The sequence below is a fragment of the Numida meleagris genome, chromosome 26 (genome assembly GCF_002078875.1).
Source record: "Numida meleagris isolate 19003 breed g44 Domestic line chromosome 26, NumMel1.0, whole genome shotgun sequence".
Classification (NCBI taxonomy): domain Eukaryota; kingdom Metazoa; phylum Chordata; class Aves; order Galliformes; family Numididae; genus Numida; species Numida meleagris.
In genome coordinates, this window is record NC_034434.1 from 4,002,543 (window position 1) to 4,018,910 (window position 16,368).

At 46.4% G+C, this 16,368-nt stretch overlaps 1 protein-coding gene and 1 long non-coding RNA gene across 4 annotated transcripts in view; one reads left to right on the plus strand and one right to left on the minus strand.

The window, feature by feature from the left end:
• On the minus strand, positions 499–14,620 carry SMARCE1 (SWI/SNF related, matrix associated, actin dependent regulator of chromatin, subfamily e, member 1). Of its 2 annotated transcripts, XM_021378203.1 has the most exons (11): positions 14,386–14,620; positions 13,662–13,712; positions 13,038–13,081; positions 9,927–10,031; positions 7,946–8,026; positions 6,700–6,831; positions 4,995–5,166; positions 2,852–3,024; positions 2,232–2,333; positions 1,523–1,733; positions 499–730 (listed from the first exon to the last, which is right to left on the minus strand). In XM_021378203.1, the coding sequence occupies exons 2-11, from the start codon at positions 13,666–13,668 to the stop codon at positions 519–521; spliced, it is 1,239 nt and encodes a 412-aa protein (XP_021233878.1). In that variant the 5' UTR covers positions 13,669–13,712; positions 14,386–14,620; the 3' UTR covers positions 499–518. The 2 variants fall into 2 exon arrangements, with proteins under 2 accessions (XP_021233878.1, XP_021233879.1); XM_021378204.1 differs by lacking the exon at positions 6,700–6,831.
• Positions 14,896–16,368, plus strand: part of LOC110388714 — a 49,104-nt gene continuing 47,631 nt past the window's right edge. For both annotated transcript variants that reach the window (XR_002432959.1, XR_002432958.1), the window contains exon 1: positions 14,896–15,843. This is a non-coding gene — a long non-coding RNA (uncharacterized LOC110388714). The remainder of the gene's footprint in view (positions 15,844–16,368) is intronic.

Consider the following 16,368-nt stretch of genomic DNA (forward strand, 5'->3'; position numbering starts at 1 on the left):
GCAGTGGCAGCGTCCCGGGCTGCTGCGGGTTGGGTTTGGGATCCCCAGCCTCTGGGTGCAGGCGTGATGTTCCCTTCCACTGAGCAGAAGTGGGGCTGAGTCAGGAGGAGTGCAGGGAGCTGATGCACATCTCCATCTCCGACAGCCACAGGGCAGCAGGGAGGGCTCTGAAAGACAACTGCTGCTCACTGTGGCCATTCTGTTATTAAAAAGGGGAGGAATGCTGTTTTTGTTATTAAAAACAAAACCAGTACAATCTTTCTGGGGAACAAATTCCAAACAATAATCTCTCTACATATCATAGCACTATGTTTAGATGTGTCAGATGTTTTCTGTCTGTTTTAAGATCTCCTTTGCCCCTGAAATGCCTTCGGTCACTATGCTGATAACAGGTGCTACTAAAACCTGGTATCTTTGGGAGACACGGGGTGCAGGCAGAAAGATACAAAAGCTGCTTAGCACATTTTGAAATCAAACCAGTACTTCATTAAGAGGACACACATGAAACAAGTCACTGTTTATTCTTTCTTCTCACTCTCCTCAGTGGTGGGGTCTGCAGGGGGCTCTTCAACTGTTGCACTGTTGCTCTCTGAACCAGTGTTGCTGTCACTGGTCCCTTCCTCTGCAGTGCTGTCCGCCCCCTCTTGGCCACTCTCCTTATCATCGGGGGTAGATGTTCCTTCTTCACCATTCTGCTGGTTTTCTGTGCTCTCTTCTGGGTGAGGCTCTTCTGTAATAAAATACTTCTCAGTGTCATTTATATACCAATATATTTATTTAGATAGTGCAGTTGGAATTTAGGAATAGAGCTTGTAATAACTGAGAGTATTTCACAGAAATTATTTGTGACTTAGAATGAGCAGTAAGAGGCAGAGCTCTCAAAGCCCGCTCAGAACGCACGTGGTTCTGGCTCCTGGCTCCCTGATGTTCTCCTGCAGCTGCCTGAGCTCAGGAGCCGGGCACAGGGCAGCAATGTGCCTCGTTAAACGAGGTGCACCAGAATCCGAACCCTCATTCCGCTCTCCCTTACGCTGTTACAGCAATGACTCACAGAGACATTGGCCACTGATGCTTGTAAATACTGCTCCGTTTTGTAGTGTCACTGTATGGAACACAACGAAGCCTGCAGTCGGTTTGGAAGAGCAGCATGGGAAGAGCTGCAGTTCTAGCACCATTGCTGGATGGTGACAGTGGGTCAAGGAAGCGCTCTCAGCCGCTCCCACCTAACCCATAGCTAAAAGATGAAAGCATTCAGAAATCTTTTTTTTTTTTTTCTCCTTGGTACATTTAAACCAAGTATTGCATGCTGTTTTTGTGACATTCTCTGCCCTTGTAAAAAGGAGCAACTTAATGAGGAAAACAAACAGCTGTGTCCACCAAGATAACTATTCTCAATGTTCTTCTGAAGCCTTTCTTCCTAACAGCAGGAACCTGGGGCATTCCCCCTGGCCAAATGGAGCCTACAGAGGTACTGTACCACCGATCCCTTGGGGATTCTGAAGGTGGTTTGAAGTGCAGTTACCTGTCTCCATTGGAGCGCTCTCCTCTTCTTTCTTCTCCTCCATTTTGTTAGCTGCCTGTTCTTCCTCGGCTGCTGCGTTATTCTGACTGCGCTCAGCTTGCTCAGCCGCTTCCTTTTCCCTTTCCTCCTGCCTCTTGCGGGCCTGCTCCTCAGCTTGAGCGATTTCAGCTGCAATTTTTTCCATATCCACTTCCACCTTCAAACTGCATAGCTAGCAATTAAAAAAAAAGCTCTTTTATTACCCCAGTCACATTGTGGAAGAGAAAACATCAACAAAACTCAATTACTAGCTCAGTATCTCTATATGCAGCATATCTATTGTGATTTGAATAAGTTTATATTAGTAGCTTCAGAAACAAGTATACATCAAAAAAAGCCAGAGGAGCGATCTAAGCCCTGGTTTGGGATGCAGCCCAGGACACAGCGATACGTTCTGCACAGCGGCTCTGGGCCGCCTTCCTTGAGCTGCCCCCTGGTGAAATCCAGGAGCCTGCACTGCCTGAACATCACCACTGAAGGTCACCACAGGAGCACGGAGCCATAGAAATGCCCTGTGCTTTCCAGCACCCACGCACTTCACCAGACCTAGGACACTGCCCTCATCTAATGACCAGTAATTCAATACTGAACTAAACGGAATTGGGCAGAGTATCTGTATGAGCAGGTAACTAGCAGGTTCTTCAAAGTCAGAGAAGAGTGAGACTTGTACCCTTTTGAGCTCATTGTTAAAGGATTCTGTGCTTTCCAAGAATTTCCTCTTCTTCTCCTGGTGACGCTCTTCAATTTGCAGCAGCTCAGCTTCCAGTTTACGCTGGAAATGTAATAAATGGAGAAGGTTACAATGCAGTCATCGGGAGAAACGGACAAAAATATTTGGACCAACATTTAAATGCAGTCACGTTTTAACACCCTTACACCAAAATGCTTTCCTTGATCCAATACCCGACATACACCAAGAAGTATAACAAGTCTGAACAATAAATGGGTCTGTGCAGTAAGAGCTGCTACGAGGCTGCAGTCATAAGCCAAGTGAATCTATCAAACTGCGGATTTACCCTGTATAAAGAAAGGTTGTGTACAATAGTGAGGAGCTATGGGTTTACTACTTAAGGTGCCCTAAGGAACAACATACAGCTTAACGTAATTCTCAGTACCAAAACAGCACAGGAGGTGAAATCTCACATCTTGGCACTCCCAAGAAAACCCAGCATCAGCGACCAGAGCGTTCAGAGTGCCAGCACCAACGAGAACAGCTGTGATCAGAGGGTACGGGACGAGGCGTGCCGCACAGCGCCGCGTGTCAGCCGCCTTCCTGTCATTCATCTTTACCTGGTGAACCATTAAGGACTGGACCTGGCGTTTAAGAACTTGCATTCTAGCTGTAGTGACAACAGAGCGGACGTCAGGAACCACGCTTTCACTCAGGATCTCACTGATGAGACGATGGTTTCTTTGGAAACGAGCTGTAGCTGTGTGCTTCATCGAAAACCCATCGTCGTAATCTGAAACGGGAGTTGGAAGGACAACGGCTTTAATGCCCCGAAGCGAGCACCGAGGCTAATGAGGCTGTACCAATGTCACCACCAATTCCAAACAAACCAACACCTGACACCGCTTTCTCGTGTCACAAAGTTCACACTCAAATATTTGACTAAAGAACATCAGCTACTGAGGAAAAACGACAGCGTGGGGCTCGGAATGCCATCCTCCCCGGCACAGCCACGGCTGCCATTCTGTGTGCAGCTCCCACACATATGAGGTTTGGATTGACCTCGTTATTTACTGTGTGTTCTCCAAGTGTTCAGATTAAGATGGGCTATTAGCACACTGAATAACGAAACCATTTCTGATTAACTGTGGTACCAGAACAATATTCACCGAGAAAGAAAAAAACCTGTGAGATGCTAACAGGACTCCTAGGCTCCCGTGTACATAAGCTTTGTACCAAAATGACACCTGAAACTCCTCCATCCAGCAGCACTCAAAGCTTCTGGCCTGCAGAAGACAAGACCTGCCGTGCTGTGACTCGCTGCATTTGCCCAGAGAGCAGGTCAAGCCCTTCAGTGTAATCAGATCAAACCAGAGTCAGGTTCTCGATAGCAGAACTGCTGTCTGAGCCTCCATAAACAGCTCAAACTAATGAAAATCCAAAGCAGAGCAATTAAACATCATTAACAACTGGTGAGGAAAAAAACCGAGAACAAACTTTTGTGAATATAGGTCACATTTAGCTGAGCGTGAAGAGCAGTTAACTGGGGGTATGAATTACAGACTGGTGTCATACAGGGAAGTCCAGAAGCTGAACGGAATTCACAGTACATTTTCTTAATGGACATTACTCTCCAACTACTCAAAAAGAAATTAAGGACAATCCTTGCATTCCTGCCAGCTTTCATGAAACCAGTTACCTCCTCTACTTTCAAGTGCTGTGTTCAATTTCTCATTGAGATATCTGACGATGTGAAAAAACAGTGGGAAGAAAACAAGACTTGCAAGAAACAAATAGTAACCGGTCTCCTTAATAAAGGTCTTCCTCTTTTCATGAGATTCCTGCAGTCCCTGCAACCCCAGTGGCATGCAGGGAAGGACAGCAGCAACGCTCCTGCTGCAGGGATGAGTTTGCCTTTCACCCAAAACGTGAACGGATCCAGCTCAGTGCTGGCGCAGCTGGCTCTGCCTGCATTAATTCTGGCCCACGTAGTGCGGATCAGAATTAAAGCCCCAGAATGTCAGCGGCTCGGAACACTACACATGCTGACAGAAATTCTGCAGTTACCTCTCATAGGAAGGCGTTGTTGCCACAGGCTTTATCTCAGGGTGTAACTGAAGGGATTTTTTCACCCTCAGGTTTCAACAAGTACGTACTGGGTCACGAATTTAAAAGCAAACCTTAACTGCACGAATCTGAATTTTTCCCACTGGGTGGGGTGCGTTTCCTCGCAGTCAAATAAACTTTCAGAATTTTCTCATCATCTTGTCAATAGCGAGGATAACTCTGTTCTAAACAATCTCAAATGACATTTGTTGAACCTTTGAAGTTCAGGTGCTCTTAATCATACCAGAGCTCTGCTTATCAGAACGACGTGCTTCTGGTAATGAAGCGCAGAACTCCACTCTGGATTAAAGCAGCTCATCATTTGGCAACTCGTTTGCTAAAGCTGCCGCAGAGTTTGAAGCAGACTGATTTCTTTTGAACTGTCCGCCTTACTTCACACACAATTAAGGGCTGGAATAAGTTTTATCGCTGCCTTGCCACCTTAGTCTTTGGGAGCGAGACAAGGTCAGCCGTTAGCTAGATGAAATAAAATGGAACCACGAGAATTAGTACTGGAGGTACTGAACTAAAAGGAGTCACGCTCAGCACCGGGAGAGCTACACAGAAGTAATTTTCTCTATCTGGCGTGTGCTTATGCCCCGGGCCCTGTGATGGGGCTGCCTCCCTGGACGTGCATACAAATTGCTTTCTGCTTACCATCTGGATCTTCTGCTGGCTGTATGCTCATGTAAGGTTCACCCTTCTCCATGCGTGACTGCCTTTGTCGGCTTTCTTCTTCTAACGCAGCCTCGGCACGACTCTTTGCATTGATGTAGGCAAGGTATGCAGGAGAGTTGTGGTAGGCCTTCATGGACTCATTGTACTCTATCTGAAACGTGACCGATATCGTTTGATTGCACCACTGGACAATTTCAGACCTGACACAATTAGGTGCAATTCAAAGCGTGGTTACACAGACATCTCTTTTGAACTACCTGACTGATGCACAAACAACTATATTCTCTCAGCTTTAATTTTTACAAATTAGAACTCCTTCCACAGTCATTCAGCCCAAGTGGCGTTGGGCTTTTCAGTGTTTTACTGCCTTGAGAGGTCTTAAGATCGCTTTATCTTTGCTGTCTGAAGTCAAACTTCACAACCAGGCATTTATCAAATGAACTCTGATAAAATAAAAATGAGTTGACTTAAAATATTCTCAGTAATTCTTTGGAGTTTTAACTAGATCTTTCATTTCAAATTCTTCTCTTTCTTTATTCCAGTATGCCATGAGCCAGTTTCCAAAATAACTTATGCTTTTGCGTTCTTTGATCCATCCCTGCACTGGGATGATACAGAGTGCTGCAGCCAGACTACTGGTAGCAGGACTGCATCACTGTTTTCACCTTCTCTGAAATATTTTCCCTTTGACTTGCTTTATTTCACCTCACTTTTAAAATTTGCTTAGTCTAGAATTTGCACAGAGATTTGAGGTTTTTCCAATGAAAAATGAGATCATCTACGATCCTGGTACCAATACCTAAGGGTGTCAGTTTCTTTATTATTAGGACTGGAAACCTATCTAGGCACTGGAAAAATATAAACAAGATGGCCCCTGCCCCAAGGAGCTTACAATCTAAACATTGTTACCGAGTTCAAAAAATAGAATTCCTTAATTTTATTTCAACTAAGAGCATCCAGCTTGGAAGTACTTCTCTACTGACTTGGAATAAAACAGCTCCAAGTTCTCAGGTTTGAGCAGGCTGTGCACAGCCAGGATGCCAACCAGGCTTAACTACAAGGCAGCGGGTGGACAAGCTCCCCTTTGTAGCTTAGGATCACAGTAACAGTCTTGTAAAAGTCCTCAACACTTACCAACCTAGACACACGGCGCTGCTGTCATCTTTTGTCATGAAGATCAACAAAAAACAAAAACACAAGAAAATCCTAAAAAATGGTATCATTTTTCTACTAAGAAACAAAACACTATGCCACAGCGTGGAGATACACCAGATAACAGCATGGAAACCAAACCCTACGTGACTGGAAGACTTTTATGAGCATGTTCATGACTCAATAGCAGTAGTTGCAGAGCACCAGTTTTGAAAGAGCATTTTGGTGTTGAGACAATCTTTTCAACACTGATGTTGTACAATCAAATCCATTCATTAAACAGTTAAAATCGGCGCTCAATTATAAATACTTCATTTTGAATTAGGTCTAAAAACTGACCAGTCACAGTTGATGTACAGTTATTTAAAAAAAAAAATCTAAAAGACGTGTCAGGACATACTTCCATTAAGTTACATATAGGGGGTCTCGTGAATGCCTCATACCCCACTGCATGGGTAAGATGAATTTTTCTTCTCAGACCAGTTCCTAGAAGAATCAGCTGTAATAAACATCCCAGATTTCTTCCATTTACCTTTTCAGCTTCATATTCATTCAAATACTCTTGCTTCTCTTCATCAGTGAGATCTCGCCACATTCCTCCAATAATCTTGCCAATTTCCCATAACTTCAAATCAGGATTGGACGCCTTCACTTGGTCCCAGACCTTAACAGAAACAGCTGGAGCTTTACTAATGATATCTAAATACTTCCAAATTAAACATTTTATATTGTCATCTCAGTGTTCTTTCTGGAACCACCATGAAAAACAGGATTAAGTTAGGGACGAGTCTGGCTAAACTATCTCGATTATTTTCTGGGGCAGGAAGTCAGTAGGAGGTCATCTACTGAAACGGGCAGTGCTGAAACGGCTTTGGTTTCATGAGAATATTGCCTTTAACCCTCTTAATTCTCTTCTCAAATGAACATCGCTGCATCTCTGGGAAAAAAAAAAGCGCTACCGAGTACACACATCCAGCAGTAGATTACGGTAAAGAGCACTGAGCTTTTCAGATCAGAATGCAACATGTCAAAATATTTTTCAGTCTTGCTGATCAATTTGAGTTCCAACAAGTTCTGACTCCACCAAAAAGGTTTCTAACTTTACAGGGAAAAAAACCAAGGAGAGAGCTGCCAGTGTTATTTCTTGCTGCGCCACTTGACTTTTTTTTGTTGCTGGTTTTTTGGCCTACGACAGATACGCTGGTAAAGATACTTTACCAGAAGTGGAAGAATTTCCTTCTGGCTCACCCGCTTCAGACGGGCTCACACGCCCTCCCCATGCCCAATCAGATTTCAGACTCCACAAGGGTCTCTCTCCTATTTTCTGTCAAACAGTTCAGAGAATAGCGAAGTAACCGTTGCCACGGGCTAGGTTGGTGAAGGAGAACATGCAAAGTCCACTCATTGCTACTCTTCAGTCCAGCTACAGCACTGTACCAAGCCCAGTATACCGCAAGGAATATTTCCTTTATACAAAAAGTTCTCTCAGTAAGTCACAGGAACTTGTGAATGTGGCAGGGTGGATCCTTGTCAGCGGACAGTGGTAGTAAATTATCATTTTAGAGAAAACTTTTCCCCCCAGAAACTGGCAACTGTAAGAACAGACTACTGCTGCCATTATTCTGCAGGGCAATGCATCTGTACTTTACAATTCCCTTAAAAGAATGTGCAGGCTGTTAGGAGTAAAAGTTAAGAAGCTGAAACTAAGATAACAGCAATTAATTGTTAGCACGGACAACGCTAACTTTTATTACTACTTGTTCGATACCTATACCCACCTTCCGGCTGTACCTCATGTAGGGCATCAGGGGCTTGTCTGGGGGCTTTGGGGGCTTTGGAATGGTAATACCAGAGGAAGCCTATGGAAAAAATGAAGAAGTCCATTTGTTAATGTGCTCCCTGGACAGTTTCCACACGCGCTAGCTTTGGGGAAGCATTTACGCTCGCACAGTTGAAAGAAACGAACATCCCCCCGCCCCATTCCAAGAAGGAAGCACCAACCCCCCCCGGCCTGTGAACAGGTACAACAACTAGTCCTGTCAAACTGCTCGCTACGACAAGCAACCGATCCATCAGTGTGCGTTACTGGCCTCCACGCTGCAATTATCCATGTTAGCCTCTGCCTCTTTGTGTGCTCTGCTCTTCCTTCCGGTCTGTACCATGCCGAGCACCTTGTGCTAAATAGGAAGACACTGAGGAGTGCTGCTGCTGGGAACTGCTGCACCCCCTGCTCCGTCCCTCACAGGATGCCTGGCGGCTTTGTTCCCCTCACAGCGACCTCACAGCTGCCGTGTCTGCTCTGCAGGCACTTACATGTGCAGGGAGCTACGTTACACTGCAGGACCGCTCTCATAAAAATAGGAAGCACTTTCAAGCTTTTTCAGGATTAAGCAGCTTAAGCAAACACTTGAAATTGGCCATAAAGGCCAGTGTGTCGTATTCAGCTTTCCAATTGTTCCTCTTCGTGGTTTTTTTGCTGAATTTATGGAGTTCTATGAAACAATGCATACAGAACTGTGTATAGATATAGATAATGTACATGGAGTATATGCATTACCAAAATGTATACATATATACACACACAGATGGATTTGAAAAACATTAACGGAAATTGTTTAATGCTTTTAAATTAACAGGAATTTCAAGACACCATACATATATTGATATATGCATGGCAGAGAAAGCTGTATATGCTTGTGACATACAGAAACAATGAGAGTTCTCAGAGCAAACCTATCTCATTCCTGCTTAAGAAAATAAACGTATGTTCAGACAGCGCGTTCAGTCGAGTTCCAGCTCGTATGGGGAAGGCCTGTTCTGCAACCACCTTAACAAACCCGATGAACTCACACATGAACTTTGAAAGAAGGTTTATAAAGGAAGCACAAGACGAGTACTCCTCACTTAAGGCACCGTACGTGTTCCTTGACAAATCGCTTTTTATACCACGTTCCAAACTAAGCATGTTGTGAAATTAAGGAAGTCTTAAATGAAAAACCTTATTATGAGAATTACAGATTTTTTTTTCCAATAGGGATTTACTCTATTTCTGTTGTGTTAGTTATGAAAACTTTGTGTCTCCACTGTCTGTCTTTTTCCTGACTGCACCTAATCCTCGGGGCTCAATCTGTATTTGAAGGAAGTTGTCACCTCTCATTTCACTTCACTTACTCCATCAAAAATGAATTTAACATCCATTTTCCACACACCCACAGATTATCTGGAAGGATTCTATTTTATTATTATTATCATAATTCTGTTGAAACAACTGTTTCTGAACTAGGGACTTTGCACAGTTAAATCAGACTAAGATTGGAAAGAAAAAGAAAGGCTTACATTTCTTGCACAGCTCAATACTATGATGCAGCTACTATCAATGATCCCCAGTTTGCAAAGCATTCCTCCTTATTTTTGTGCCAAATTCAATACATTTGCAGTTCCCTCCCCCCAGGAATTGGTACCTGCAGCACAGACCTTCCCTAAGCATGCAGCGGTCACTGAAGACCACAGACTCTGTCTCCTTGGAGTTCTGCATCACACGATTCCCACATGTTTTTCCCCCTCTTGAACAGAAGTCCATTTCCTTGTCAAGGGTTTCAGAGTAAAGGGGAAGGGGTAGGGATGGAGAGTGAAAATCAGAAGTAATGTTTTGTTCCTAGAAAACGTGGCAGCAGCCAAGATTCAGAAGAACCTAACTCTAAAGCCATTTCTGGTCAGTGCCTGTTGTTTGCCGGATGATGTAATAGTTGATTCTCCTACCGTGACCCGGCTGTTGGTGCCCGGGTTCCCTCCCAGCCTGTAGTTGTTGTAGGCCAGATGGCTGTATGGATTGTATCCCACAAACCCTGGTGTGCTGGGCATTTGCTGATGGAAACAAATGAGACAAAAACACGAATGAGAAATGAGCTCAAACGAGGAAAACACATAAATGAAAATGAACTGCAATATGGCATGCAAAAGCAATCAGAATTTAAACAAGCAAATGAGGTGTAGCAGTTGATACCTTCTCAACACACAGAACTTAGTCCAATATAAAGCTATTAAGGAAACAGGATTCTTTAGCAGATGCGTCACTACAAATTTCTGTCCAAAGTTAGTGGTTTTACTTCTGCTAAGCACGTAACTGGTTTAAACAAGCATTCCATTAGTCCTGCTTGTATTTCCAACATTTAAGCCACCAAGAAATTGAAGAAGAGTCTCACATCCAAACTTGGAAGGCAAAGTAGCACACAGTAAAGGGGCAAAAGTCCCCCAACATTTACTACAACAGTGAAAATCTCTGCCTCCTTCTGTTCCCATCCTTTTGACTTCTAACGAACACGATGTTGCCAACAAACAGGGTAAAAAAAAATAAGTCAGTCTCTGAAAGCACCATCTGTGCACCAGTACCAGGAGCAGAAGACTTTACTGGTGGTTTGCAGAAACAAAATACTTTGGAGAACTGTAGAGATTAGAAAAACCAAGTGAGGATGATTCACGGAGATGCCGGTCTGTTAGGAGGCTGCAGACGGACGGAGCTGAAGAACTGCTGCAATGCAATCTACAGGTTAGAACCCACAAACTAATCTTAGGCCGTGGCAGAATCAGAGACTGTTTCAGAAGTTAATCATACATATCAGAAGTTAATCAAACACATCAGAGGTTAATCAAACGCATCTTCATCCGTTCTTGTAGGTGGATCCATTTGTTCTCACCTCCAGTAATGTCAAGAACATCTAATTTCTGCACACACAGATGATGGGTATGCAGGGGCTGTAATCAAGCATCAGAAGGTTCGCTGTCTTCCCCTTCTCTCACTCCTGCACTTTAACTACGCTCTTTTCTTTATCCAGAATTCCAATGGTGTTGGACAAAAAGCGGAGCAACCACCTAACGGTGCCCGCGCGCTGCCTGCGGCGCTGCTCCCATCCCGGGCCTCCAGGACGCCCTCCGCACCGCGCCAGGTTTACGCGTTGCCTGCACGGTGTCACACTTGTGTGCTACTTTGGTAAGACACAGCTCAGCAATCTCCTGAAGTGATTTGCTGGCCGTGCCCATTCTAGGTTACTGTTACAAAAGCTATGATTAAGTTCAGGACTCCAAGGGCCCAAGGTGCGACAGATGCAGACACAGAACAAACACATCCTGGAAGCTAAGCTACATTAACTTGCAAGGTTTTCAACCACATGTACACATGCTGTAGTTGCTTTATTTCTGAACAAGTGATACAAAATAAATCATCCTTTAGAAAACAGCCTTCATATGTTCTATTGTCAAACTTTTAAAAAACTCAATTGCAGCAGTTGACATTTCCTCAGTTTTTATGCCTCTGATGATGACACAGACATTCACTATTTAATACGATGCCATTTTACTGTATGACAGCATTACCATAACATCTTCATTAAAATCAGAGGACAACTAATCTCCGTTTGCAGAGAAAGAAGTCAGCAGGAGGATTTGTGTGTTACAAGGTAACCACCTGCATTACACAGGGACTTGTTACTTCAGATGCAACATTGCATCAGTGGGAGCTGTGCTGACCTCAGGAGGGGCAGACAAGGCGAACCCAGGCAGCACTGACCATCTTAAGGACCACGTGCCATTCAGTTAACACAAAAGGTGCTGGAAAGGCAATGCACGTCACTGGCAGCGAACGTGAAACTGGTTCTGAGCACAGTGCTGAAGAATTCTTAGCTTGACTCAAGGATGCACCACTTGGGTACGCAGCACTGAGCAGTGCCTGTGTCCACGCTGTGTCCCGGGGAACCATGGACACACGCACAGCCCCTGCTGCAGGAATCCACTGGTAAGGGTACGTGCCATCACATTCCTCTCAGCACAAATCTAATAAGCTGCATGCAAAATGAAAACTCTGAACAAACTAAGGAAAACACGTTTTATTTCTTTCTTTTTCTTTACGCATAACTTGTATTTTACATGCTGTAATCGCTTTTGGGCCTCTTCAGGTGTGAAGTATGGCACAATGAAGTGAAAGCATCGCATCTCACCTAACTGCATCCTGCATTTCCCAGCTGCGGAGACCAGGGATAGCAGCTCTGGGGTAACAGTTTTCAGACTTTTTTTGCTAAAGAATTTCACCATAGCATCTTTACTTATTCTTTTGTTCCAGACATTGGTATTTTCTCCTGTGAGTGCTCTACTCCCAAAACACAAGAGCCATGTTTGCTTTCAGGTGCTCTTCTAACCACAGCCTATTAGTATTTCAGGATGCTTTTATACATGCACGAGTGCAACTGGACATCATTCAAAACTCATGTTCATGTTTTCCTAACTGGCGTTCCATACCATGTTATTATACGTTAGGATATTTATCATGCAGCGGACCCCAAAATACCAGTGTTTTCATGAAATCTGAGTAAGATTACCATCATGAGTGTTTCCTTCTTCTGACCCAGTACAACAAAAATTTGCATTCCACTGAAAATGTGTCAGAAGCACAAGAGCGTGTCCTGTTTTTGCCCATCATGTGTGTCCAAGTTGAGTGGGGACTTTTATAATTAAGCGTATCAACTTGTTCTTAGAAATTCCGGTATTCTGTTGCAAATGCTGCAAATATCATTTTAGAGCAAGAGCACTGTCTGCATGAGTTTAACTAGCCACAGAGGTGAGTAACTCCAGTGACTGCTTATAAAAAAGGGCAGATCCTGCAGATGCTCAATTTAAGACGAAACCAGTTTATTCAGCTTCTTTTTCGCAAACTGCTTTAAAATTGAGATGAATTTAAGCAACACATGTCATATTAATAATGAAATACAAGTGTGTTTTTCCAATATAGGAAGGTGCTGCATCTCCACCGTTATGGCTCGGGGAAGTCACTAACGGCTGTTACCAGGGATCTGTGTTAATGAGAAAAATCACTATACTTACGGTTGCAGGAGCTGGGGTAGGAGGTGGAGCATAAGATGGCCTTTCTGTTAAAATAGAAACGTAAGCAAAGAAAATCCTTGAAAATTTGATTGAGTTCTTTAAAAGGCATCCACTCTGGCAAACATTTTAACATGATTTACTAAAACAAAGACCCCGCTCATAAAGACTTTGCATTTTATCATTGGAGAGCATAAAGCAAAGGACAGAAGAAACTAAAATAAATAAATAAGACCACATTGTAGCTACATTGCTGGTCTTTTATTTAGGCAGATGAAAGAATATGAGGTGTGTTTATAGGCACATCAGTTAAGAAGAAGGTAAGGAACAAAGCAGGGAAGCAGGACTTAGCAGAAGCTGTGAGAGCTGGATTTGCCGTGAGACCAAACGCTTGGACTGCAGCAGTGCTCGACACGTCCAGGCGGGCGTCAGAAACAATTCCATGTGGAGCCAAGCTGCAGTGAGAGCCGACAGCGCAGCGCTCAGCCACCGCGGGAGCGAAGGCCAGAGCCGGCCAGGAAGCGCTGTGCGCCGCACTGCTCTGCGTACAAGGACTACGGGCACTGCCTCAGAGCCCGCTGAACCAGATCTTTAATTCACCAAAGGAAGAAAAGTCTGAAAACTTACTTGACATTTTGATAGGCAAATTTTCAGCCACCTGACATTATATTTGTGTTTCTGAAAGACAAAAGAATATCATCCCATTAAGCACTGCGCCTTCACCTTCCCCAGCCTGCGATGCTTTGCTCACCGTACCATTCATTACGGTCACTAAAAGTTCGCCAGTTTCGAAAACAAAAAACTTTCTGGAAACAAAGTCTCCCAAAATCGGCCGTACCTCCCACGGACCGCGGGGTTCGAAGGCCGTGGCACGGAGCGCTCATCTGTGCCGCCCTCACGTTCAGGACTCTCGGCGCGCGCCCGGCGCCTCAGGAGCCATTTCACGCCGCGCTCCCGAGAGCCGCTCCCGCCGCACGCAGGCACCGCGCGGTAGCACCGCCAGCGCGCACCGGTAACGCGCCGCAGCCCGGCCCCGTTTCCCGGCTCTTCTCCTCCAGGAACTCCGCGAAGTTCCACCGCCACTCGGCACCGCCTGCCGGACGGGTCTCCCGGCGCGGAGCGCCACACGGACCCGCAAACGCGGCCCGGCCCGGCCCGCACCCCCACACCGCTCGACCGCGAGGGCCGCGCCGCCGGGAGAAGGCCGCGAGCGCAACCGCCGCGCGGGCAGCGCCCACCTGAGCCCCCTAAGCCCCGTGCGGAGAACCGAGAGCTGCCCCGCGCCAGCCCGCGAGAGCGGACCAAGACCTCCACTACCGCTCCGCGGGCCGCCCCGCGCAGTGCCACTCACCGCTCCGCCGCCGCCGCGCTCCCTTTGTTCCTCCCTGGGCCGAGCCGGCGGCGAGCACCGCGCCTGCGCGCTCAGCTCCGCACTTTCGCCACAGCCGCCGCCCAGCTCCTGTCCGCGGCTGTCCGGGTGATGTGGGGCCGGCCTGTCCGCCCCGCTCACCTCGGAGCCGCTGCCCAGCTGAGGGCTGCCCCGCGCCCCGCCGGGAGCGGAGGGAGAGGAGAAGGGGTTGTGGCGAATCTGCGGGGTGCGCGGCCTCGCCCCGCCGGGACCGGAATGGGGCGGGGGGCGGTGCGGGGTGTTCCCGCGCCCCGGGCTGCTCTGCAGCCGCAGCCTCGTATCCTCTCGCCCACCACAACCAGGGCGCGGGGCGGGCGGGAGCTGTCCGCCCCCATGTTCCTTTCAGCACTTTCCACAGAGATGTAGCCGCGTTCCGCGGTGGCGAATCTGCGGCAGAGAGCGGCGTCGCGCGGCGCCCGTTGGTACCTCGCGCCCGCGGCCATTTCGCGCCTTTTTCTCCTGAGGTGGAGGCGCGAGGGCCGTGAGGTGGCGGTGGCGGCGGAGCCGCGCCGCGGGTCCGGGCCCGGGCCCGAGTAAATCCCATAAAAAATCCCATAACGGAGAGAGATAAAGGCAGCGGGGCTGCCTGGGCGGTTCAGGGAACCGTCTGCCTGCCTAGAATGCACAGCTTGGCCCAACGTGGTGACTCAGAATGGCGGCTGTGGGAGGAGAGGTCAATGAGAGGTGTGAAGTCGGTCAGCCCGGCGAAGTCCAACGCGAGGGCTGAATCACAGAGGTGAGGGGCGCAGCGCAGAGCTGTGGGTGCCATGTGGGGCCCTAACCTGGAGGCAGAGCCTGCAGGCATGCGGGGGCAGGAGGGCACAGAACAGCACAATCCACAGGGATCAGTTACACCACAGAAGCTGTCAGTGACTGAGTTTCAGATGAAATCAAAGTTGGGTGTTGAAAAACGGTCATATGGCTGAAAAATAAAGTTCCCTGTGCCCATAATGGACGCTGTGGTGGACCTGGTGAACGTGGCAGCCAGAGGAGAAACAAACAGTGAATGCCCTTGAAAAGACACCAGAAATAACATTTTATAAACAGAAATAGACAATGTCTATATGACCTAAAAAAGGTGATAGAAGGGGAAAAGAAGAAACTGGACATGACGCCAAGCTGCTGCAGCGGGCCTGCTCCTTGGTGCCTACAGCTTGGGCCGCTTTGCTTTTGTTCTTAAGTAAGCATAGCGACACGGACAAATAAAGAGATGAGCTCTGCTCCAACTGCTTACAGCGTGCTCTCTGGGGCCACAACAGCAATTGGTGGAATTACGGCAGAATAATCTGTCTTCCATTTGACAACGGAAGGAATATAACAATTGAAAAGATCCTCCGACAGCCAAATCCGCACACTTTTGGTCTGCCAGCTTCACCTGGGTAGAACATTTGTAAGGAAAAGGTGAGAAAATACTTGGTGAAAAATAACCATGTTTTGTCTTGGATTTGGCTGCTCCATGCATTCATTGCATTGCGTTGCTGATGATATTAAATTGTGCTTGATGTTGATAGCATTAAATCTGCACAGGTTACAGAAATGTTCAGTATAGTTCCATGCAAATAATTCTGAATCATTGTATGTTTTTCCAAGGTCAGCCATTTATTGTTTTCTTTGGTTAACCTTTTTTGGTTTTTGCTATTTTTTTTATTTCTGTGTGACCATGATAAGTTTTGCCTATAGACAGTTTTCAGTTTACTGCATGGTGTGTGTACTCTTACTGATGTACGAGCTTTGTTCATACTAGGTCGTTCTGATCACAGGCCCTAAATATTTGGCTCTTTGAGAGTTGTGGCAGTTCCTGATGTAGCTGAGGAATTCCGTGTCTGGCAGTCCCACATGGAGAAAAAGCCCTTTGATCAGGGAAGGGTGGGCTGCCTGCAGGGCTGTGGTAACAAACCCAGCTATTACCGTGCACTGCTGTGTTTT

Coding starts and splice junctions, on each gene's coding strand:
- SMARCE1 (XM_021378203.1), bottom strand. Junction 8,027..9,926: donor GCACCAACAGCCGGGTCACG/GTAGGAGAATCA, acceptor TTTTTTCCATAG/GCTTCCTCTGGTATTACCAT. Junction 3,025..4,994: donor GCCAGCAGAAGATCCAGATG/GTAAGCAGAAAG, acceptor CTCCCGTTTCAG/ATTACGACGATGGGTTTTCG.